This window comes from Epinephelus fuscoguttatus, linkage group LG16 (genome assembly GCF_011397635.1).
Source record: "Epinephelus fuscoguttatus linkage group LG16, E.fuscoguttatus.final_Chr_v1".
NCBI lineage: Eukaryota > Metazoa > Chordata > Actinopteri > Perciformes > Serranidae > Epinephelus > Epinephelus fuscoguttatus.
The window spans coordinates 14,718,664-14,745,620 of record NC_064767.1 but is presented as its reverse complement, the minus strand read 5'-3'; the positions used below and the strand labels follow the sequence as shown (position 1 = coordinate 14,745,620).

Sequence of the window (26,957 nt, the reverse complement as noted above, 5' to 3'; positions counted from 1 at the left end):
AGATTTTTATGCAGGTGAATTCCACACAGGCTGTAAGTTCTCTCTTCACAGGTTAGCTGTGCGCTGCTTAGCATTCGCTCCCTCTCACATGTCCACATGTGGCTATTTGTTCAACACAAGACAGACCCAATGCAATCAAAAGCCTCTCTGCCCAGTCTTCGGGGAGAGACGGCACACCAAATTGGATTCACTGACAAATAGCATTTGGACTGAGGACAGGCTAGTTGTTAGGCAGCGGGTCAAAAAATTACAGAACAGCAGACGGACCAAACACCAACTGCGGCCGCTGAGAGATGCACTCAGGTGAACCTTCGGCCTGAGCTACAGCGCTTGACCCTGTTGTTAAATATTAAAAAATATACGGTATTGAGAGCACCACACACTGTGTACAACAAAAGACCAGAGAAGTGCAATAAGTGGAGAGCAGATTTCCTCCAAATGGCCACAGCCATGTTACGGCTGCAGTGTGGCAGCTGGAGCTGATTGCAGCTCTTGTAGCTCACAGACCTGCATGGGTCTGATTTTCAAGACCTGTCCTCAAACTGGCATCACAACTTGAAATACTGAACCTGCCCCGCTGCACGCATATATGACCCATCAGTTTCACTACCTGACCTGACCCGCTGACACAAAATCCACAGCCAGATTCAAAACTGTAAATCCTATAATGGCCTGTTCAAATAATTCGGTTCATCAACACATTTGCAGTGATAATTTTCGGACATTTTATACATGAAAAACTATGGTACTATCTTTTAAAACAAATGTAATTCAGGAAATAACATTTAAATGGATATTTTCTTATTCTCATAATATTGAGCAGCACAACTTCACATTAAATATGCATGTTAGTAACGCACTTGATTAAAGCAGCTCTTATATTCCAGCTGGTGCACGAGACAGAGCCGACCCACAAAGTCAGCGGAGGATTAAAGCATCAAAACATTGAATTAAAATTGTATTATTCTCATTTTATTTTAAAATATTTATCAGCCAGCATGCGTGATCTGACCTGCATGGTCTTTGCTTTTGCCAGAACCAAAATCAGAAATAAAATTACGACAAAATACCAGCCACAGTTAACCCGATGCAGAACTCTGCATGTTGTGCAGCTGCGGCCAGTAGAATTGTCTCACACGGCGCCCTTACTGTCACGATGGTAGCGCAGACAAAAAGTAGATTTATCCATGCCCTATCATTTCTGACTTTGGTATGGAATTAATCCGCAGATGTTCCAGTTCAGAGTGTGACCAAAATTTTTTATGGATGTCAGTTTCTGAACCACAACAAAGCCTGTAACAGACTAAGTAAGGCCTTCGTTTTAGCCTACGTGAATGCCAGAAACCCAGGTTTACACATCAAAGTTTGTTTAAAGTTCTTTGGAAGTATTACTGCATATGTGGTTGCAAAATGCACTGCCTTTTTTCCAATTGAATGCCACTAGTTAAAAAACACTTGTAATCAATTTAGGGTTTTTTTCTTTTTTAATTTCACAATAATTCATAACTAGTTAATAAAATGAACAGGCAGAGGGTACTTCCTCTGTCTCTGGTTGAGGGTGAGAGGCTGTCAGCAAATAGTTTGTTGGTCACAGATAAACAGAGATCTGTGTGGGTACATGAGTCCCTAAAAAAGAGGGTGGATCATGGGGAGTACCACCAGTTGGTCCAGGGGCTTTGCCTTGATGATGGCCATTTCCAGGCATATTTTAGGATGACTCAGGGGCAGTTTGACAACTTGCTGTCTATCATTGAGCTGTATAGCTCCGGTTATCCAGCAACCGCTACCACCAGTTTCTCCTCCATTTTTCACCAACTGTAAACTTGTTGTGACTACTCAACTCATCTGACTGGACAACAGCAAAAAAAAAAGACAAAAAAGTGAACTATCCACTCGAGGAGTTCAGAGTGCTCCGGCAAAAATGCCAGGTGCCTAGAGCGCAGAAACGCAAGGTACATCACAACACAAAAACCACAAGCAGAGAACTTTATCCTTATTAAAAGCAATTACAATCCAACCACTGAAACGCTTTCTGTGTGATCAGGGCCTGAAGCGTTTAGTGACTCCAGAGGGAGCTGCATGAAATCTGATGAAGTGACTTGAGTCTGTGTTGAATGGGGCTCAAGACTGTGAGTTTGTAAGTGCATAAACATAATCTGTGGGCCTGGAGTGAGGCAGAAGTGAAGTTAACAGAGCTCTGTAACTAGCTACATTAGCTGCCTCTAGCTGCCGTCTGACATCTGGGAGTCAGGCGGCATTGTGGGTAATGTAGGCACAATGTTTAAACAAAGAAGAAAGACAGTATGTCTTGTTCTGCTGTATTGACTGAGATTATTTCTTTTTAAAATGTCACTCTGACAATTTTATAGGAGCCAAACGCTCATGTGGTGGAGCACCCGTAAGTGTTCATGTTTCAAATTTGAGAAAATATACAACTATTTAATAAAGACAGTGCTTGTGCCATAAAGTATTTTTCATTGCATCGACTGCAGTGATTAAGAATGTACACATTTTTACACTGACACACATTACTTAATAGAGGGCCGATGCAGTTTATTTAACAGATCTGTATTGGATAAAATAAAACTCTTCAAAATCCAATCTTTTCCCTAATGAATTCTGCTGCATGTTGTCCACCTCAGTCTGCTAGTGTTGCAGCACTGCTCTCCTTAATAGCAGCTGGGCTCTCTACAGCAAGCATTTCACTGAATATGAGAGTGAAAATTAAAGTCTGTGAAAATTGATTTGGTTGCACTGGTGATTGACTTCATTTTGGCACCTGGGATGGCAAAATTTGCTGAGCGCCGATGGTAACCAATCTGTAATTTTCCCTCTCCCTTCCTCAGAGCTCAGTGTACAAAATATCAGAAAGCAGCTTTTCTGAGCCGGTTCTGACCGTCATGTTCAAATCAGTTGTCGCCAATTAACGTTAATTCCATGAGTAACTTGATGACAGGCCAAAATAAAAATGTTGACTGTTGTCAGGTTCATGTGCTCCTGCAGCAGGTGTCTGTACTCAGCCAAAGATTGTTGACAAGGCAAAGGAAGCATCACTGTGTAACTCAATGACTCTAACAGAAGGAGACGTCGACTCTCTGGTGGATTGCTTCACGTCAATTTCGGGAGTCGCATTCTTTCACTTGTGAAAAATAAGTTGTGTCGAATTTAGAAAGCTACAGCTGTTATTTCAACGTGTCGGATACATGTTCAATCAAGATTTATGTGAACATAAGTATCGAGGAAGGACTTGAACTGGGATTTGTGCCTAAAAAACATGTTTACAGAATGTGCTATTCCCACTGTGAAACTAATAACACAGAAAGAAATTACACGCAGCGAGTGTAATTTCTGTGCTTTTGACATTCACAGTAAAATACCACAGAATAACACCTCCATTAACAATTACTGTAGGTGTATAAAGTACATGTGTGCTTCGGAAACACAGGCAGCATAAATGAATCAATCACTTTTGACGTTAAACTCGCTATTGTGTCGAGGTTCCACAATAAGAGAATCAAGTGCATTTCACTCACTTGAAACAATGTGAACATGAAGGTATTGTTCCTTACCTGACAGCATTGTCCATGCGTGACACGGTGAGGTAGGCAGCCAGGTTTGCTGTGTAGGATGAACAGACAATGAGGGTGAAGAGCCACCAGCTGCCCATGACGATACGCAGAGCCACGGATCCCAGAATGGAGTCGCTACCTGGGGGGTGCAGGTATAAACACATGCACACATCATCATCATCTTTACTATTAACTGTACAGCATCATTCATCTCTTATACCTACTCTAGTTTAAATACCAAAAGAAAACATGCAGAGCAAACCAATTTAAGCAACATTTATATGTGTCATACATCTCATGAAGACGTTCTAATGCTTCCAAAACATGTAGGCGTGCTTTATTATCAGGGTCTCGCAGCCTAATTTTATTGGTTCAGCTGTTACACGATGAGAGAGCCAAGAAAAGAAAAGCTTTTTATCCTAATACCATATGTTTTGAAGTGACTTGGCTTTTTTTCCTGCAATGCAAACAAGCTTTTAGGAGACATTTTATAGACATAGACATTTTATAGACATTGCCATTTTTTGTGTGTGTCTGGTAGGTAAATTGATTGTTCTGGTACAATATAGTCATATGTTATCATCAAAGAGGGATGTGTGATGTTGCCATCAGTGGTATTTGTCCTAGGAATCAAAACTGTCATCTTTAAAATGTTAAATTGACCTGTGATTATTGTTAAGTCTCTTTACATGTCTTTAAAGTACCCACTAGTTTCTGTTAAAGCTGCTGAATTTTGAGATACTTCTCTTATTTGCATGTAACACTGGAGCAGTCAACTATATGCATAAGATGATTTTGTGTAATTACTTAGAGTTCTTTTCCCAAGAGCTTCGTGTATTCAAACCACTACCCTGAAATGTTACTTGCACACTTTTATATTCTATTACACATCCCAATCCAATTTCATCAAAGAGTGAAGTACTCATTAATATTCATTCTTCTTCTTGTCTTTTTAATGTTCTTTCCTTCGTGTCTTTAATCCTTTGCCCTTCCTTGTTTTGTTTGAGGGGAAAAGACTGGTTCGTCGCATTAGCTTTTCTATCTTCACTTTTGCTCTGTCGTACCGACTCTTTCTCCCCAAATATCCAACAGCTTATGAGGTGCATGAGAAAAATGTCAGCACACATTCTAATTTTGAAGAGTAAAGTCATAGAAATGTCATTGGAGAGATTCAGGAGTGTGAAATGTAATGAAAACATATTTGTCTGAAAGTGTCACAATCAACACAGCTGCGCCCTTAGGACAGTTTGGGGGAAAAAACTGAAGGCCTTGTCAGATGCATAGCACTTCGGCATCAGTCATTTTTATTACATATGGCTTTGACTGATTTTGTAAGGTCATCGAATGTGAAATGCGCATCTTGAAACTTTGCTGGATCTTACCCTACTGCAACCGTCCAATGCGGTGCAAGCTCTTTCATCTTTGACACAAATTGATTTAACTCTCGGATCGCAATGAAAAAGTGTTATTTTCATCAGTCCTCCTAGACAGTTTCAGATTATCTCCTACCTCTCCCTGACCTCCTTATGAAACAAAGCAGGGCAGCCCTTGTTTGAATAAGGCAGTGAGCAAAGTCTGTGTGTCTGTGGGTGGATAGTTTAGTCTGCATGAACATACAACAAAACCGAGCCAAGTGTTGGCATATCATTATGAAATCATTGGGGGGGATACGGTTGCCAAGTTTATGCTCTCTGACAATGGCACACTATGCATCTGCAGTCAGATCCATATCAAAGCGACCTACGTCATGTCAAGAAAAAAAATGCAATCCACTTGACTGAAACAAAAAGTGGCAACGCTGGAACACGAGCCAGAAATGAGGAGGAGAAAAAAAGGAGGCAGAGGAAAGACATGGAATTTAGCTTCTCTTGAAATATAGTGGGTGTTGGGTTAAAAAAGGCTCATAGGCAGTGTGCCAGACTTTGATAGATGCTGTTCAGGCTTTAACATCAGTTGCTGAAGTAGTCATTTATCCAAACTGGACGTACCTGGATCACCACCAGGCCTAAGGATGGGATGTTGTCCTTGACAAGGGCACCTTTAGAAAATGCTAAGGTGGGCGTTGTGCCTCAAACTGACTCACTACTGAATCAGCACTTGTTGTATAGTGACATCCACATGTGCATTTTCATTGATTGGACTCTTTTATTCTAATGTTCTGTCCTTCATCCCTTTAAGTAGTTTTAGGTGTTTATTTTCTTTGCTTTTGTTCTGCTTAGATAATGGTTGAACATTTAGGAACTGCATGGCTGGTGCTTGGTCTCCAGTGATGTTTCACCAAAGGTCAAAAGCAGGAAGGTTTTCATTCATTCAGCAATAACTAGAGTTGGGTTGATTCCTGGTTTTGACAGTCTGGTGTACGAGCTTAAACTGGTTTTATTTTATGCAAACTGGCTGAACTGCCATTTGTCATTATGACAAAGCCTACATCAGCAACCTGTGCTGATGGCATCACAGCGCTTAATCCAGTCCAGTAACAAGCATTTATGACATCATTATTAACACAATATTATATTTTTACATTTAGAAACGGACTACTAGAGCCACTAGGACATGTGCCGAGCACTGGCAACATGAAGGAGATCAGATTTCAGTAGATGTGGGAGGGGTAGAGCTGTTCACGCTGCGTTTGTTTACTAGAAAGTTCATGTGTTTTTTGGATGTCGAGATGAAACATGGCAGAGTTAGTCTCTTGAGAAAACTAAAACTGCACCAATATGACAACATTTTGGATTTGAGGCCAATGAAACAGGTTCAGAGCTGAACTTTTGTCACACGCCTTGTTTCAATTTATTCCCGAGGCTCAATTTGAAAGCACCACAATGGGACAAGGAACTGATTCAAGAAGTTGATTTGAGAAATTAATTATTGATATGATGCCTCCTTATTTCACTATGACAACCAAAACACAGTGGCAGATGGCTAGAGGGAGATCTCCTGCGAGCGGAATGTTAAAGATTATTACTAATAAAAACCTAGACTACTTGTGGACAGAAAGCTCTAATGTTACATGATGCAAAGCAATATTCCGACACAATTTTGCTGTTGGGATAGGTGTCATTTTGTTACAATCAGAAGTGGCTGCTGAGTCAAGTGCGACTCAGTGTATTGGTAAAATTTGGTAAACTGGTCTGGTCCAGTGTTTGGCTTAATATCAAACCAGTTTGAACATTTTAGCCTGGCCCAAGCCCAGTAGTGACAGTGACTTCATCAGTTAACACCCCTTCAAACAGTGAAGTGTTAACTAGTGAGAGGTTGGTGTTTGATTAGGCAGAGTGAAAACCTGCCTCGTCTTGGCCCTCCAATATATGACAAAAACATGATTTGTATCTGCTGTCCTTGCGTGTTGAGGAGGCCAGATGCAAACGGTTTCACCCACCTTGTTGCACAAAAGCACCGTAGACGATCCAGATGGCGCTCTGAAGCGAGGTGGAGACAGAAGGCGGCGGATGGCCTCCTGCATTGTTCTGGCAGCGCACTGCCTGGATGCGTCTGAGCAGGAAGATCATGATGCCCACCACAGGGATGGCTGCAGCAATGCACGCCCACACTGCCAAGTCAAATGGCGCCAGCAACGAGAAAATGTTGATCTTTTCCTCTGACTTGCGCATCAGGATTCCCACTGAATAGTCCAGGTAGCGCTTGCTGAAATCCACCACACTCTCACGCTCCGGGGTGATGGTGATGGCCGATATGGCCAAGTCAGCTCGCTGTGGATGGAGAGTCATATGTTCACATTTTAGTCACTGTTTCCTTTTTAAACAACAGTGTATGTTTAATAAGTCTTTTGTATGTTAATGAGAGCAAATCTAGCACATTTGACCTCCATTAATCGGTCCGTGTTTTCCCACCTTTGAGGAGGTTAGGTTGGTTTGTCTGTGTCAGATTTTAAAAACTTCAGACAGAAAATTTGACACCTCTGAAAGAAACTTTTCAGTGCTCACACAAGCTTCCATCACATTTCATTCACACTCCTAACAGGAACTATGCTTTATTCTGTCTTTTCTTTTTTAGAAACACTATCAGACCGAGGTTTGTGCGATATCTACAAAGGTAATGGTAAAATTGGAAGAAAATTTGGTGTGCACATTTTCATTTCCCAATAGGAGGAAACATATTGGTTTTTGTTAACACTAATACTTTTCCTCAAGAACCACAGTCAGCCAAGATTTTCAATTTAAAAAATGCATGTATCTCTGTGTCTACACAGGCAGACAATTTCTCAGTGCACCTCCATGCTCTCAGTGGGAGGAAACCCTTTTGATTTTGCTGACACAATGATCTTTCATCATTATTAGACCAAACTTTGCCTTATATAACTACTCTGTCATCGACTCAGTACTTTGTTGACTTTGAACCTAATAACCAGGGAGATCATTAGGCTTTGGTGGGGGTTTTAACTCCAGTGTGCTTTCTTGCTGATCTTGGATTTAAGTATGCATTATTTCCACTCTTCCATTATCTTGCTATTTTATGTTTAAAAAATATGGGTGAGAGTGCATGAACCTTAAAGTAATGAAATGTTTGATACTCTCAATAGAAACATAATGGCTGTTATGAAGTAAATACTGTAGCTTTTGTGAAAAATACAGCACATAAATCTGAGTTTTATCTCATTTATTTCGCCACTATGAAATGAAAAACATAAACTTCTATCTCTGTCAGAGGGAGTTAAAATCCCATTATCATTACCAACCATAACAGCATTTGTCCACGTCTCAAGCTTTATCAGTGTACCTCCAAAAAGCCGAAATCAGTCCCAATTCAATCAATCTGTGATGTCACCCACTGGAGAAAACTGATGTGCAGAGAGGAGCTGTTGGCCCGTGATATGCTTTTCTAATCTTTTCCACTTTACTGAGCCTTATAATTGGGATCCCATTTCAAAACAAGACAATGTGGCCTGACTCCCAGAAAAAATGACTTGGACTAAAATCTGGACATTGATTGACAGAGATAAAAAGAAAACACACCAACCTTGCCAATGAGTTCTCCAATCATGCCATTCCAGGATCCATTAGGGAGTGCTGTGCCGTATTTCCCATCCCCGACTTGGTAGATGTCGTACTTGAAGCCCAGGATTTTGGCCAGGGCGTCCAGGACATCAATGGAGAAACCTTTGTATCTCTTGGGTTGGCCCAGAATATTCTCTGCCACCATCACAAAAGGCTCCTCCTGTTTGAATGAATATTGTACTTTTTGGGTAATACATTACTGGCAACGATAACGCTGAGGTATGTGAACGTGTGAGGCTTTTGTCTAAAAGCTCACGATTTATCCTCAAACTCAGGAAAAGAGTATAGCACGTGCACTTAATCACAAGCATGTCATTTATCAAGATGCACCATAATCTTCTCGGGGCCCGACTGGTGACCGAAGCGAGGACACATTCAGTCATCTTAAGAACTTTGGGGTGACACCTTTATGAAGAGCTTCTAAGGTGATCTAAGTTAAACTTCATCTTAATAAAATAGTTTCCTCAGCAACTGTTGACCTGTAACACATGGTGCCATGGCAACTGCTATGGTTCATCAATGTGGAAACTGCCATTTTAAATTCATTGCACCCGACCGTGGTTCTTCTTTATGGGTGGAAAGTGTCAGGGCAGAATTAAGTGGGTGAAAGAGGAGCAAGTAGAACTGAAGAAGACAGAGGGAGAGGGACAGTGAAGAGAGAGGGGGTGGTGTTAAAGTGGGCAGGGGCAAATGACTTGATTAAGTGACGCTGCCAGGGGAGAGCTGAGCAGAACTTATGTGAATAAATATGGTGCAGGTAAATCATGTGTGAAGACGAGGAAAAATGAAGACAGGGAGAGGGAAGTGACTTTAGCTCCTGGAATCGGTGAAGCTAGTTGGGAAAAAAAGTGCTGCAATGTAAGATTGATTTTTAATGGCGTTCTGTTGCTCTAGATTCACAGGACAAGATGGAGAAGATGACTTTAAATTCCCTTTTCTCTGTGAGTTAGACCAAACAGTATAACGTAGATAAGAAGAGGTCTAATCTAGAGCCTGTGCTGTCCTTGTTGGTTCTCTATCCTCCTGGGATAACAGCTCACAGAAGCCAGTAATAGGGCTGCATCAAATGTATTTTTCTTTTTTTTACATTGCAAGCTTCTATTGAGGTTTTTAAATGAAGTTTGAATGTGGGTCGTCACATTTTATAATGTCATCACCCTACAGAAAAATATCCTTGAACAAAATCCTAATTTAAATAGGGATTCATCGAATTAAATTCACTTTTTTTTTTTAACTTAAATCAACTTTATTTAATGTATGAATGTAATTTATGCTGCTGTTCGAGTGCCGCTAGACCACTCTGTTAATACAGGTGCCTCACTTTGAAGGGTAAATGCCAATAAATATGGATTAAAGCAGAATACTTTGTAAGATAAAAACATGTTGTGAATATCTATCATTTTCCAACAAATTTTTACACTTGGACTTAACTCTCTGGAGTTATTGGAAATGTTTGCATCACACAAGTCAGAAACAGTCCCATGCAGCCAACATTTAAATCTAATGCTACAAACAGTAGTACATTAATAATATTAGTGAAGCCTAATCTTTATCTGCAACTGTACGGGAATGCTGGGTTCACACAGAATGAATAGATGCACAAAAAAAGGGCAGTAAATTCTCAAATACTGAACAAAACATGTATTTAACTCAACTTTCTTTACGACAGGCTATTATTAGAGACAGGACTTAATTTATGAATTCCCATGTTTTGTAAAAAGCCCTCAGGTTGTCTGCTCTGCATCTTGCTGCTGTATGCTTTAATGCAAACTCATTGTTTTATTGTGAACATCTGCAGGGTATGCTCAGTGCCATTAACAGCGGGTGAACATTGAGAGAGCAAGGCAAAATCATTTGAATCAAGATTAATTTATCTGCGAGTAAAAAACTTTTTCTGTTAAACAGAGAATTCAGTTTTAGGTTGGAGTATCTCACACAGAAACTATCTCCTAATCTGTGGGTGTAAATAACAAGCTAATGAATGCGTTGATGTGTTTGCCTCTATACCGTGGTGTTTGTTTTGTTACTCAGATATTTGCCTACTCAGGTCATGTGTTAATATATTCAGTGTACTCCCACTACTTACCAGTAATGTTACAATCTTCAGCGTCACTCCCTGCATACCGCTCTCTATCCGATTCTCCTTTAGGCTACCATTCAAACCACGAGTGGAGTCCCAGGACGCCAGCTAATAGGGAGAAAGAAAAATCAGATAGACGAGGAAAATAGATAAAAATGGAGCAGGTCTCTGAGAGACAAATGAGTCAAACAGCTCATTAATAAACACTGAACAGCAGGATAACAAAGTGACTGAGCTGCAGGTGAAGTTATCACCCTATCTGCCTTTTTGTGACTCAGTATGTAGTGGTATTCAACACTGAGTGGCCAATGTCTGTGTTAAAATCTGAGCTGGTTACCACGACAACAAGTGTCGGCCATTAGTATGCTATAGGATGCTCTGTTCAAGCTCCACCACTGAAGGCTACAATGTACTGTCACATTTTTGAAGCAATCTCCAGAATACTTTACCAGTAATCATACAGCTGGGGGTGGTGATAATGATGATGATGGGGATGGTGATGATGGGGATGATGACGATGATTAGAGGAAGGAGAGGGCGGAGCAGAAGTACAATGTTAAATAATGCAGATATCACACTCATGTCAAAACTGCAGAATTCAAATCAAACAGATACAATTTCAGACAGTTTGAGTTTGTTTCTTGAATCTAAACTATCCCTCATCTTTAAAACTCTCATTCCACCCCGTCAACGTTCTGAGCCATGCCTCAGGTTTGTGAAGCTGATGTTTGTTAAATTCTTAATCAGTGCTGCGAACTGGACAAGGATTCTCAGGGATCTGACACACCATTTGGAGTGGTCAATGAGATGTGAGCTGACAGGACAAGAATGGTGGCTCTAGGCCAAACAACAGGCCGCTCTGGCTACAGCGCACCTCCGTCTGCAGCACACGTGCCTTGTCGGCAGGAGCCTCATCCAGGTACCTTTCCCACAGAAACACATTGTACTCCACAACAACCGGAGAGAATTTGCATTTTGTTTTTCTTAATTTGGTTTGTTAAATCACTCATTAATATATCCATGCAAATTTATGTTTTGTTTTTGTTCTGGCTTTTTTTGTTTTTATTTTGGATCGCTGTGGTCCTCTGACTAACAGGATGTATCACAGTCACATTTTGTTACCTGTCATTTCTCCTAAATCAGTTGACTAAATATAACAGCTTATATTTAAATATAATCATTTGCTGCCAACCTGTCACAGCTCGAGTTCAAACGAGGTAATTTCTGACTAGGAGAATCAGCACACGTGTCTCATTTTGGCACAATTATATCCAGCTGAATCTTAATAGGCCGTTTATATGACTCACTTCTCAGCAGTGAGGGAAGGTTTATACAAAATGCTGAAAGATTTGGCCCCTTGAGAAGATGGATCTGGACGTTTCATTCAATATTAAGTGGAAAAAGGTACCGGAGATCAAAACCATGAACAGGAGTAGAAATATTTTTAAGCTTCAAGATTTCATCATAAGTCCTGTCCTTAACTTTGAACTCTCGCTTCATGAAATGTAGGGGCCCTTTTGCCATTTTACTTGATTGGTCGTAGGCAGTTGAGTTTGAGCCTGGATATATCAGAGCCAAAAAAGCTGAGCATATTGTCTTTATGTTTCTAAAATAAACACAATTTTGTATTCTTGTGATGTTCCATTTGACTACCAGTGGAGATTGATGAGAAAAACAAAATGAACAAACATAAATCTCTGTCACTATTTGCAAAGGGGAACGATTATACAATCAAGAGAAAACAATTACTACAGATACACAAAGCACCAACACAGGCTTTCAACTGTGAATGAAACAGAAGCATGCGAGGCAATGAAAGGAACTTGCAGAAACTTCTCTGGTAAATCTTTTGTTCTCCACAAGCCATCTGCAGAGCAGGTGATCCTCCGAATACTCAGTCTTAAGAGTTACACAGCTATGTATAGCTTCACTGCAAACTGCTAGTGAATCATGTTTATAACCTCCCACCTTATGTGGGTGTACATAAACTATTTTCTCCCCATTTAGGATGTCACTCATGAAATGTGCCTTCTAAGGGTCTTTATTGGAGCACTGTGTGCATGTCAACGATGTGGAGATCAGTTAGTCACGGAGCTGCTTGTTGTAAATATATAAATACGGCTCTGCAGTTTGTATTTACATCCTTTTGTGCACCTTAAACCTTTTGCTGCCCTGCACTTTGCTCAGAAAAATGTGTTGATACAATACAACAATTCTGTAGGCGAGCGGTGCACAATCTAATCGCTTGTCTACTTGTTCATCTGTGAATGTGGAGACTGTGTCTGGCCTGTGTTTGTGTCCGTGTGTTTGTGTGTGCAGGGGCAAAATGTCAGTCTGCGTTGCCTGCCTCACAGGGGACTATTTTCTCCATGAGCAACTTCGTCCTCGGTGAAAAACACAGAGCAATCTCTGCTCTGTAAACTGAAGAACACTAAAGAGGAACACTTCTACTTCACAGAGCTTTGCACACCAGCACGCCACTGGGAAGGTCACAAACAATACATACAGCAGAGTCAAACCGCCTGCATATGAACAAGAAACATTTCAACCGGACGTACTGTGATCTTTGAATACCAGCTTTTCAAGGACGTGACGCTGAAACCAGATGCATATTTCGACAGAGGATGGATGTATTATAGGAAATATGCTTAACGATACATGAAAGTGAAAATAGTTTTCTTGCTTGACGCCAAATCTCTTCAAAAGTTTTTTTTCTTGCTTCTTTCTTTGAAGTGTCAGCTCATTGAGGATTTAAGTTTTAGATAGTCTTCCTATAAATATGCACAGAAATCAGTCACCAAGGGGCGTCGGTGGCTGAGTGGTAGAGCAGGCGCCCCATGTATAAGGCTGTTGCTGCAGCGGCCCGGGTTCGAGTCCAGCCTGCGGCCCTTTGCTGCATGTCATCCCCTCTCTCTCTCCTCCTTTCACACTTAACTGTCCTGTCCATTAAAGGCCCAAAAAATGCCCCCCCCCCAAAAAAAATCTTTAAAAAAAAAAAGAAATCAGTCGCCAAGAGTGTACCTACTGTAAATGCGATCAAAACACTCAATTGCTTCTTTCTGTAGCTATATGCTTTGTTTTTATCCTCTAGCACAATGGAGGGTATTGAGCTAACGAGATTTAGGAATATCCCGTCCAAAAAGTCACAAAAATAACAGGACTGCTATTTAGTTAATCGCTATGATGCTCAATACCCTAAAATAATCATCTGTAATGGGGCTGAGTAAATGCCAATGACCACTTGAAGACGACAAAGGGATGGAAGTCAAATAGCCCTCGATTTATAGCACAGCAACCGTCTCAATTACAGTATCTCCTGAAAATCTTATAGAAATCACTCTGCTCTCTTGGAATACTCTCTCATGGAAACATTTAAACTGCACCATTATGAACATGAAACTATAGTCTGAGCAAGTCGCTGCTCTCCCACTTCTTTTTCTCCCAGCTCATCAGGTGCTTACATATCGACAAGCCCATCATGCCACCCAGCTTCTTACTGACCCAAACGCTTATGTCTGACACACCGACTGGATTGACAAGACTAAGCGTGCTCGTGTGTGCTAAACATATATGTCATTGTAACCACCTGCCTTATTTACTGTCTATTTGAACAAGTTGTCTCTCATCCGTCTGGATGTACTGGAGATGAGGTGGGCCAACATGGTGCAGATCGATCACTCTAACTTATAACAGGCAATGTGAGGCAGGACTCGCTTTAAACCACTCTATCAGAAAAAGTAAAACAAATAAAACCTGCACAATTTAGAAGAGACTAGAGGTAAAGGACATGAAGAGAGGAAATGAGATGAAATGACTCAGAGGAAACGCAATAAAAAAATCTATACCATGAAAATGAAAGCTCTGGATGATCACATTTTATCCTGTTTTCCTTCATTCCTGCATTTATTTACTGAACAAATCCCCAATATATACACTAGCTTTTAAATACAATGTGTCCTCATGGAGAAAACACATTATCTGTATCAGTAGTTAATTCAGTGCAGCATACTGCAGCCAGACTTATCCTCCATCTACACTGTTTTTAGCTTTGATTATCATGTTGCTTAAAAAAGGTATACAAGCCACGCTGAAAGACGGAGAAAGAGCCCTGGCTGTCGGCTCCAGAAAAAGGAGCTGCAGTCTAAAAGTGAGCACATGACACTGATAAGGCTGCATCTTGCCAGCTATCTCAGAAAAAGTGAATTACTGAATTTGCTTCCAACAAATCTTATCCACCTGTGAACTGAAAATGATTTTCTTTACTGCACTTCATGAGGCGAGAGCAACAAAGACCAGGTACTGTGGGCGGTGATGTGCATTTTAAGTGAACTGGATGATGACAAGGTTGGTAACATTTGTTCGATTGTTTTCCAGGTGGATCTGAGCACATGAGAAAGAATAAATTAAGCCACGTGGAGAAAGATCACACACGTTTCATCTGCTTACTTGAGACTCTCAAGAGGTTTTTACTTTTGCTAGTGTGGCGGCAGGAACAACTATAAGTGGGAGCTGACATTTTAATGCTTTATGCTTTTAATGCAGGCTGTGAGAAAAGGCTGCAATTCGCACACAATTACAGTCCAACATATTACAGTGTTACCATGTTTCAAAATGTTGCTGTCATTTAATTATCTGTGGCAAAATAACTTGACCAGTCTAATACGGTTTTCCACACTGCTAAATTGAATATGGATATATTACTGTATAATGGTGCAAATTTGTGAAATAGAGTAATGAAAATATTTTTGGCTTGCGAAGAGGCTGCCTCGCAGTGCTGTGCTTTATCTTGCTGCAGGTGAAAATCCCAGCAGGATGGGGAGGTTTCAAAAAAACTGCAGAAGCCAGAAATAAGTTTCTAAAAGCTAGAAATCTGTGCCTGGCAAATTAATCATTAGATCAACAGCCCCATCAACCCCCTGTAGATCTATTGTTGGCAAGAGAGAAGCACCCCCAGAGACTATTTAATGCCATTTCAGCTTCATGAGCCAGTGAGAAATAGGATTAAGAAATAGGACAAATACATCAGCCTCAAACGACTGCAGTTTGGAAGACGCAACATGCAACATGGAGCTTATGTGACCTCGACCTCCGCTGCTGAATACACACACCATCACTGGTTGAAGGGGTGATGATGGCCAATAAGACAATCTGTCCTTTTATCAAACCAGCATGGATGATAGCAACCAAATGTGAGCACACTTGGATCTGTGCTGTGGACCAAATACGAGTCTGCTCTGGTCAATACATGGCTGCTAGAATTGGCCAGGTTTTGGGGGGTATGGAGTTGGGCTTATTTGGGGTAAAATCAGCTCCAGTTAGCTGTACTTGGACGAGCTTTGGGCCAGTGTTGGCAAACAGAAGTGGACGGATGCTTGCGCGTGTGTTATCCTTTAAATCTGGCAAAGATCTTGCTACCAGATGTGCCAGATTAAGGGTGCTTATGAGAAATCCATTTTGGCTACCTGGGAGAAAGTGGCAGGATGCATGTAATGAGCAACAAGAAATCCAGAGTCTGTTAAATTTAACACATTGTACTGACAGTGGCAGATTTTCTTTTGACTTTTAAAATTAAGGGTGTTTTTCACTTCGTCTATTTCTAAGGCTAATGGTGCTGTCACAGGTCTCAGGCAGCTAGACCATATATTGTTTCCACCACAGGCTAGGCTATTTAGGAATGCCAACATACAGCATGTGTGACGCACTATATACCTTTATATTACACTTTTATTCAAAATGTATTTTCACGCACTTTGTGACCAGAAAATTGAACGATGGGAAGTGGAGCTGCCCATTTCAGAGACCGTGCACTACATCAAACAGACATGCAGCATTAGGATGATTTTTTTTGCAATAGAATAGAACAAATGTCACTAAAAATGTGATTTTGAATAATACAATAATGGCAGTGCTGCTACTGTGGACACGTCTGAGAGATAACTACTGCATGATGCATGCAAGATGCTTGGCTAGGAGGAACAATTACATTCAAATGAATTGACTTTTCCCTATGAAGAGCTTTGTGCAAGCTGGAAGTCATTAGCAATATCTGCTTAGAGACGAGCTGACACATCAATAAGAGCAAACTGGGAAACCAAAACAACAACAACAGCATCGATCACTCTGCAGCAGCACTGGATGGTGGGGAAAACTCACAGTAGCCATCCAGGAAATAGTATTTCAGTCTTCATTACAGTTTCTAACCAGAAAGACGCCTCATCTAAGAGCCATCAGGCTGGGGAGAAAATGGACTGAATGCAGATAAACGATGATGGAGAGGGAGGAAACCAGGGCTGAAAAATGGGGAGAAAGGGTAAGGGAAGAAGAGAAGAGGGGAGCGGAGAGGACAGGATGGGGAGGATGAGAGATGAGATGAAAGGAAAAGATAAGAGGGAGGAGAGAGGGACAAAATGAGGATGGCTCTGAGGGGTGGATGCAGGTTGGGTGGGGGGAGAGTTCGACATGCAATCACTGTTACACTCCACTCGCAAACACAGACATGACATGCCATTATCGCACACTGCAGCGGAAACCACGTAATGGTGCGGCCTTTCTTGATGGACATCAGTTTTACACGACGTGCAGCAAGAAACATGCTGAATATATATATAAACATCCTATTATAGAGCAACAGAGGGGAGAGGTACATTTTCTCACAGTGAATGGTTCTGCCAAGTAGTAGGCAGACATACAGACAGGCATGCCAGGTAATGAACAGCAGCACAGAATGCATTCGGCATCCCATTATCTGGCCTTGCTGTCCCCTTCTGCCTCTAATGACTTTGAGATACAAGTGCCCACATGTTAGTGTGCACCCTGGCCTCTGCTGTCTGTTTGCCTCGCTGCATCCAAGTCCCAGCTCCAAAACCATGTGTACAAAACATGTTTGTGTGTCAGTGTGCTTCGGGGCACCATTGTTTGTGTGTGTCTTGCTGTGTCTAAATGTGCGACTCTGCTGGTGGATATGAAAGTGTACGGATGTTCCTGTGTGTGCGTGTAAACACATGGCTCTGGATGTCGCGCGCCTCTTCCTTGCTAATGCTAATGGCCACATTATGATGAATTGGCTTCATGATTTCAGTTAGGCTGAGTGGTGATTAAATCTTCATTACCGCTTCTGGTCAGTCCTGCTCTACATAGATTGCCAAGAAACTCGATTCCTCTTCATTCTGCAAGGAGTCCCTGACTGAATCAGGACATCCGCAGCGACAAACACATTACAGCTAAGAGAAGAGTGCATAAATAATGCTCTCAATATCTCACTTCAGCTCTGCAACATTCAGAGATCAGACAAGTCTCTCAGTAAAGACTACAGGGTCAGCTCATATACATAGCCTGCTCGTTATTTTTAAAATGTCTATGCACGACACGTAGCCACAGATCACACATATCCTGACAATAGTCAAGGCAAAGTGGAAAGGGTATGTTTTATTTTCACAGAGACAAATGCATCTTGTTTGTGAGTGAAGATAATAGCAAGAAGCACACATTTTATTTATCCCATCCCCCAGGTTGTGACACATCCAAGCCAGGGTTGTTGGTGTGGTGAAATGGAAGATTATAGCAGGCTGATCTGGTTAATTCAGGAGCTCCAGTAGAGGGCACCCTGATACCTGACACCTCACTGTCAAATGTTAAGCCCTGTGGCTGTGGTTCTCTGAGATCAGAGGACAGCTGATTCTCAGTCCTACGACTAAGTTAATTGCATTCACCTGACATCCCAGAAAGAAAAAAAACAGCAAGGCTTTGGATCCTGAGGATTAAGACTGAGAGGCACTGGTCTATGAAGACATAGGACATGCAAAAACAAAAGACTGTTGGAAGCCTTTCTATTCAGTATTCATTCCTGTCAGGCACTCCAAGGACCCCTGGGATTTCTAGAGGACGTGGTACTAAATTCTGATCCTGGAGGACAGGTGTCCTGCAGGTCTTTTTGCCTCCCTGGTAGTTGATCACACACATTTGGCATGTACTGGATAATAAACTATTAGAGATTAACTGAAAGCTGCAGGACAGCAGCTCTTAAGGACTGCAATTGAGTACCTACACTTAAGAGGTTTGCAGGGGGGCTTTGAGAAAATGAGAAAAAAATCTAATTTCACTTTTATTTCTCTCTGCACACAGTAAGTGGTCACATCAAGACAATGTCTAAGGAAAGCTATTTTCATCAGCGGTTTCACAGTACCTGCTGTTTCCTCAACACCTACAGAATGGACAGTTATGTAAGTCCGTGCAAAATCGCATCATCCAACAAAAAGCTTCTAAAATGAAGTTCTGTGCAGAAGCTCTCATCAAATGGCCTGTGGTCTAATGCATACGGTATATAACTGAGGCATGGCACAGTTGCTTAACTCTTTGAAATGGGAAAGGTGAGGCACCCTGCTGCGAATATATTACGCTAACAAATAGCACGCTACACGGTTATTTCTGACATACTGAAAGGAGTGAAAAAAGAGCCACCTTTACTGAATTGCTGAGCTACTGGAGATCACATAAAAGTATTGGCAAATAATTCCTATTTTTCATATTAATCTATTCATAGATACTTAGTAAGTGTCCACAGAGGTGACGACAAAACACATATGTATGTATATATAAAATATTCTGGACTGACCCGTTTCACATCTTTCCCAAATGTCTCACTATAGCTGGTTCCAAGAATCTCAAATTGCACATGGGAATTAGATCCTTCAGCGCGGAAGTCCATCATTCCTGTCAGGCCACTGATCCGTCCCTGTGACAACAAACAGAAAGTAGTTACTGTGCAAGATGTCACAACACAGTGATTTATTTCCTTTCCTTTTTATGTTTCTACAAGTGTAGGCAAAGGAAGTGAGCACTAATTAGTACACACACAGTAAACTACAATATGTACATTATATTTATCATCACAATCTAGTAAAATTCAGTTTAATTACTACTGATTTAATTACTTGAGTATCTTTGTGAAGAAATGTGACATTCTGCAGTGTTTCATAAAGGAGAGTTTTCACTGCTGTTCACCTCCAATTTCACCGTATGATTTATGCATTTATCCTTTGACTCTTACACTCATTCACCCAGGCTTGTAAGTACAGTGCAAGGTTATCAAAGAGAATTTAGATTATTCTAGACAAATGATATTTTGATGGCGAGGTAAAATTACCTTTCATGATATATTCTGATGCAGTATTGAAATATGTATGAATTGTGATGGGAATCAAATACATTTAATTTAGTTTATGTTCAGTCCAAGAGATCAAAGTCAAGAATCTGCCATGAATCCGACGTGAGACCAAACCTGGACATCACATTTAATCATCAGCTTCCTTTAGGGCATTTTTAAAGTAACGCAACACGAATCTGATGAGAGTTTTCAGCAGGGATCCAAAGTCTGTTTGGACTGTATAAACCTTTTTACTGATGCTTCTCATAAATTCTTAGATGTGCTTTTTTGTACATGACTATTTATTTAATCATCCATGGCAGAATTATGCAGACTCAAATACCTTTTGGATGGTGTCCAGCATAGACCATCCTCCGTTCCATGGCTTGGTGGACTTCCTCATGCAGTTAAGGCTGGCCATACTGTGCCACTTCCTGTCCTCCAGCTTTCTGTAGAAGGCGTTGGCAAGCATCAACACGCTGTCATACAGGTAGAGATTGGACACCTGTTGGAGGAAAAACAAGCAATTTCAGTAAATGTATTCTCAGATTTTGTTGTTATTGTTTGTGCAGTGCATCAGAGAACAGAACGCAAACTCTGTATGCAACAAACAGGATAAATATTAGTTTTCTGGGCTCCAAGAAATATCACACAGCCCCACGGTGAACCCTTGTGAAAGATGCAGTGACACAAAAGCACTTGTCTTTCAGTCTGATGCTGTGAGGTTTGATGGTGAAATAAAAAAATCTCAGTGGGGAATAAAAGCTTGTCTCCTTGCTCGGAGAGAGAATGGAAAGCATTGGGACAACTGGTGAGCAGCTTTCTTTTATTGTGTCTGTCAATGTTATGGCTGTCGTTTGGTGTCAAGATGAAGATCCAGTTTCTTTCTTCGTTACAACTCTGAGGGATGAAACAGTGAAGTCAGCGGCAGCCTCGCTCGACTGTCCAAATGTTTCAACTGCAGGAAACTTTCTGAGGATGATTTGTTGAACAAGCATGGAATTGTACTCCCTGCAGCAGGTGAAACGATATGCATTATACAACAAGAGGCAAAGGTGTGATCTGAAATCAAGAGTGGCAAAACAGAAATTATTTCTGGTTCAATCATCCTCCGTCAAATGAATTTCAGAGCTGCCATCAGTCTGTCTCCCTCTGACTGCAGTGCACCCTGTCAAGAATCACGTCTACCCCTCCTGTCGTGGTGTGACAGTGGATTTGATAGGTCCGCTGGGTCAAGTCAAGTCAAATTCTCCCACAGTAGGAGATCCATGCAAGCAATACTTGCTGCCACTCCAGGCAGTCAGTTCATGACACCTTTAGATTTCAGTCCAAGCCTCCCAGTGGTAAGACATCACACAAGTCAAGTTCACTTGCCTCAAGGTCACTGAGTCAGAGGCAAAGTCCAGATGTAATGCAACACAGTAGCTCTGGATATCTGAGGTTACACCACAGCTGATGGCTTGTGAAAGAGATTAGTGCAGGAGGAGCACTGCGATCTCCTCAGTCTTTAACTATTCTGATGAATGCTTAAACTGCCATTACCCGATATTTAACCCTCTTTCATGTGAATTATTGAGAACTGTGGGTGCACACGCCACATGGTTTTGCCATCTGTCCGGAGTATGGATAAAAAGGAAAATGAACATTTCAATAGAGCTACAGGGAACACAGCCATCGCACTCCAGATGGATTGAGCAAAAGAAAAGACTAAGAGGTGTAAGGAGGTGCTTATAACTCACTATAGAAAGTAATAAGTGGCAGGATGAACAAGGTTACTATGAAGACCCAAAGAAGGGAATTACATTGTGTTAGATAGATAGCAAAGCTGTGATGGTGCTGAAGGGCATAGCTTCCTTTATTGACTCTCATTGTCATACAGAATTTACCTTAGGTTCGGCTCCTGGTTGGCAAATCCTTAATGCAAATCATAGATAGCATAATCTCTTTTAGAGCATACAGTACTTTCCACAATGGGAGCCTTTGTTAAGCTTGTTTTATCTCTAGGGCTGCCTGCTGAGAGTCCAAGATTGAAATCATCAGTTGGAGACCCCTCCATCGACTGAGATCCTTCATGCCGAGCAGTCGTTATTTATACCTCTGTGCTGATGATAGCCATGGCCATAGGCATAATGTTTTACGTGTTGTCCGTCCCTCCCATTCTCGTGAATGTGATATCTCAAGAATGCCTTCAGGGATTTGTTTCAAATATGGCACAAACGTCCACTCTGAGTTGAGGATGAACTGATTAGATTTTGATGGTCAAAGGTCAAGATCAGTGCGACCTTGCATCTGTCTCATTCTCGTGAACATATCATCTCAAAAACACATCAAGGGAATGTCTTCAAATTTGGCAAAAATCTTTACTATGAGTCAAGGATTGGCTTATTAGAATTTAATGGTCAAAGGTGAAAGGTCAAGGTCACAGTGACCTGGTTTGTCACATTCTTTTGAATGGGGTATCTAAAGAACACCTGAGATACTTTTCTCAAATTAGGCACAAACGTCCACTTGGACTTAAGAATGCACTGATTAGAATTTGGTGGTCAAAATATCTATATATAGGATAAAATGATGAGGTGATGATATTTTATATTCAAAAGGTCAAAGATCAACTTCACTGTGACATCATAACAATCTACCAAAATGTGTTTTTGGCCATTAGAGAAGGGGAGACATTTGGTCTGATACTGAATTGGTGACACTAATCTTGGGCGTCCACTTCGAAACTGTGCTGAGCGCACAGATCCTCTTTACTGTCGGGGGGTAGGTGTGTGTGAAGCATGTTTTCACAGACATGGATGCAAAGTGTAACTGCAACTTGACGGGTTAGCAGAAGCCTACAACCACGAGGTGTTAGTTGTAGCTTTTTTTTATAGGTCAGTAAGTGTGCAGTTAACCCTACATTTGGGAAAGCTGCTGAATGAGCATTCTTCTTTAATGCTGCTCTGTGGTACAGGCAGCTGCTGACCCAGACCCAGGGTGAGTCTGAGTGAGACAGAGGCAGCTGCCCAGAGGGAGAGAGGCTTTGCCCCGTCAAGCTCTGAGATAACATTACTTTCTGTCTCCTGCTTTGAAACAATAACTGTAAGCTCACAGTAACTTAATACGATAGTCTCTGGCTTTGGTTTGATATCTTGTTTTGGCAAAAAATTGATGCACATTTCCAATCCGTCGTTAGCATAGTTAGCACACATTAGCTTGGAGGGCTAACTTGGCTTGTTTACTAAGCCAATATTATGTCCTGCCAAACCTTGTTCAAACTCTCAAACTCTTTAAGTAAAAAAAAAAAACAAAAAAACAAACAAAAAAAACCCCAGGAACAAATAGTCGAATATTTGTATTAAACATCCAAATCTGATTCGACTGACGTAATTTAAGTCTAGTACAGCCACAGATGTCAAAGTAGCTTATAAACAAATACTATATTGTTTTAAGCTGTCTACAATTTGAATGTATTCAGTTTAGAGTAGATCTGCATGTCAATAAAATACAAGCTTATATTTACCGTAAAACAATACTGGACTCTGTTCTGCCAGATACAGTATCTCACATAAGTGAGTACACCCCTCCCATTTTTGCAAATATTTGATTATATCTTTTCATGGGACAAAACTATAGAAATGACACTTTGATATAACTTAAAGTAGTCAGTGCACAGCTTGTATAGTAGTATAGATTTACCTTCCTCTGAAAATTACTCAAAACACAGCCATCAACATCTAAACAGCTGGCAACATAAGTGAGTTCACCCCACAGTGAACATGTCCAAATTGTGCCTGAAGTGTCAATATTTTGTGTGCCAACCATTATTATCTAGCACTGCCTTAACCCTTTTGGGCATGGAATTCACCAGAGCTCACAGGTTGCTTCAGGAATGCTCTCCCACTCCTCCATGATGACATCATGGAGTAGATGGATGTGAAACACCTTGCGCTCCTCCACCTTCAGCTTGAGGATGCCCCACAGGTGCACAGGTGAGTTTAGGGCTGGATACATACTTGGCCAGTCCATCACCTTCACCTTCAGCTTCCTCAGCAAGGCAGATGTCATCTCCTAGGTGTGTTTTGGGTCATTATCATGTTGGAAAACTGCATTACAGCTCAGTTTCTGAAGAGGGGCGATCATGCTCTGCTCTGAATTCATGTTTCCCTAAATGAACCGAGCTCCCCAGAGCCAGCAGCACTCATGCAGCCCCAAACCATGATGCTGCCACCACTATACTTGACTGTAAGCAAGGGACAGTTGTCTTGGTGCTCTTTCAGCATGTGTGGCACCTGAAGAGCACCAAGACAACTGTCCCTTGCTTACAGTCAAGTATAGTGGTGGCAGCATCATGGTTTGGGGCTGCATGCTCTGGGGAGCTCGGTTCATTTAGGTAAACATGAATTCAGAGCAGAGCATGATCGCCCCTCTTCAGAAACTGAGCTGCAAGTCTTCATTATCAAGTTTTCCAAAATGATAATGACCCAAAACACACCTAGTCAATGACAACTGCCTTGCTGAAGAAGCTGAAGGTGAAGGTGATGGACTGGCCAAGTATGTATCCAGCCCTAAACTCACCTGTGCACCTGTGGGGCATCCTCAAGCTGAAGGTGGAGGAGCGCAAGGTGTTTCACATCCATCTACTCCATGATGTCATCATGGAGGAGTGGGAGAGCATTCCTGAAGCAACCTGTGAGCTCTGGTGAATTCCATGCCCAAAAGGGTTAAGGCAGTGCTAGATAATAATGGTTGGCACACAAAATATTGACACTTCAGGCACAATTTGGACATGTTCACTGTGGGGTGAACTCACTTATGTTGCCAGCTGTTTAGATGTTGATGGCTGTGTTTTGAGTAATTTTCAGAGGAAGGTAAATCTATGCTACTATACAAGCTGTACACTGACTACTTTAAGTTATATCAAAGTGTCATTTCTATAGTGTTGTCCCATGAAAAGATATAATGAAATATTTGCAAAAATGGGAGGGGTGTACTCACTTATGTGAGATACTGTATATTCCCCAGTCACACTGAGCTTTAGTTATTTATATTCATGGACATTCACGTCCCTCATAATTGCCTTATCTTGGGAGTTTAATCTATATTCAGCTGCATACATAATCTGTTAATATTTGTATTCATATGGCACTTGGCAGATGCTTGTCTATACTGTCCTACACCATGGCTGTATGCTGCACAGTCATTACTAAAACTGAAAATGTGTGATAAAGCAGGACTCACGCTCATAACCCCTTATAGAACATGTGCTGTACAAGGCATGAAAAAACGGCCACATTGTGCTTCTCTACTCTGTGGTTCTGTCAGTCCTGTTGATAACAAGTGTCCCTCCTGTTGGCTGCTGGAGAAGGTGGATGAAACATGCGGGTTGTTGCTAAAGCACAGCCATCCTATAAATACTCGCAGCAAAAGGGATAAAATAACAAGAAAAACACAACCTTGCCACTAGTCAAAATCTAAATGCAGCCTCATCCATCATACGGCTACTTCCATGTTGGGCATTCACCATCCACAAAGCTCACATTCTCCTCTGAAAGTAGCTTATGTTGCTGAATCTGTGACTGTTTGGAACATACTGAGCATTTGAATTGGCAGTGAAGAAATTGTGTGGGCGGTTTGAGAATTTTGATACTTTTTCTTGATTTGAGAAATTGTCACCATTGGACATCGGTGTAAGTGGCTGCATTCAAACTGAACACAGACTGTACAAACCTTTTACAGCTACCTTTCAGGCCTACAGTGGGTGACCATTTTAACTCAAAAGCTAGAATTTTAGTATCACTGCAAATTGTAGAATAATGTGAGTTCTAAATCAAATCTGTCACTGACACAAAGTGTATCTGCATCGATTTTCCTGTCCGTACCCGGAACATGATGCATAATCTCACAACATCGACTAGTAATCAATAATCAATTATATGTCACATGGTACTACTCCAGTAAAATGTGATCCCATCAGCTCCTTTAATTTGTGCACTGTAATTTAATCATTTTCTTTGTGTCCTCTTGAATTGATGGCTGCTGCTTTATAATTGTCCATGTTGTGATGTGTTCTGGTAATCCACGCTTTCTGGTTGTGAAATGATTCAACTGTCCACACATCCTAACCTCGACGGCCGTATGGTCGCTCCATCTGAACACAGACAGTGACTCTGCTTCCCGATACCTCTTGGCTCACTCTGGCAGATGGAGCACGAAATACTGTCCAGATATACAACGAGCAATGTTGCAGAGCAATGAGGGGATATCTTATTTTTCACTCTACAAATGAGTGTCTAATGTATTTATTCATTAAGTTTTAATCATTAAATTTTCCTCAAACTCATAAACATGTCTCTTTTCATATATGTTGACTGCTGACTGGACGGAAAATGGAAACGTCAAGGATGGCAGTGTCGATTTGACCCTGGACTGTATGTCTTGTACAGAACTGTATGTCTTTATATACAGCTATGATTTTGACCAGTGGGAAGAGGTTGAAGGTGGAGCAGCTGGTGCAAAAACTTTGCTAATATCAAGCCAGGCCAAGTTTTTCTTGCACACAGCTGGTTAGGACATGTTCCCTGGAAAGAACTGAAGCAATCTGATGTTTGCTCGTTGGCACTGCATCCAGTTAGGAGGAGTAATCCTTTTGTCTTTAATGTTTTATTGCTCAGCACCTGATTTGAGGGCTGCACTTGTTAGTAAAATGCTAATTTCTGATGTGTTCTTGTGGTTAGATGATTCTAAAAGAAGATCTTGGTGTATTTTGGGAAGTTAACCTTTGTTGTGGTGGATTTATTTGCAGAGCCTGAAATAAATGTGATAAATGCAATGTCAAATATTGGATGTGACAAATATTTCACCACTGCAAAGATATTTTTTCAGTGAGTGTGTGTGGTCGGGGCACTTGTATGAACATGACCCGATAAATCACTAACTAACCTCAGTCAAAGAGGTTGTTTTTGATCCAGTTTATTTGAGTCATTTAGGAGGATAACTCAAAAATGTGTTAACAGTTTTCAGTGTAATTTGGTAGAAGGTTATGCTGAGATCAAAGAATAAGTAATTTGGTGTTGCTATATTTCAGTCATTTTTTTTTTCATAAATGCCTGCAGTTACTTGACTGAAAAATATCTGCTAAATGCATCCACCCACTGCCTTTCACCATC

At 41.1% G+C, this 26,957-nt stretch overlaps 1 protein-coding gene across 2 annotated transcripts in view; it reads right to left on the bottom strand.

Annotated features, from left to right (window-relative positions):
* Positions 1-26,957, bottom strand: part of grid1a (glutamate receptor, ionotropic, delta 1a) — a 319,169-nt gene that overhangs the window by 25,456 nt on the left and 266,756 nt on the right. For both annotated transcript variants that reach the window (XM_049599667.1, XM_049599668.1), the window contains exons 7-12: positions 20,150-20,311; positions 19,276-19,395; positions 10,671-10,772; positions 8,547-8,744; positions 6,949-7,279; positions 3,570-3,708 (exon numbers count right to left, since the gene is read on the bottom strand). In XM_049599667.1, the coding sequence (XP_049455624.1) occupies positions 3,570-3,708; positions 6,949-7,279; positions 8,547-8,744; positions 10,671-10,772; positions 19,276-19,395; positions 20,150-20,311 (1,052 nt within the window). The remainder of the gene's footprint in view (positions 1-3,569; positions 3,709-6,948; positions 7,280-8,546; positions 8,745-10,670; positions 10,773-19,275; positions 19,396-20,149; positions 20,312-26,957) is intronic.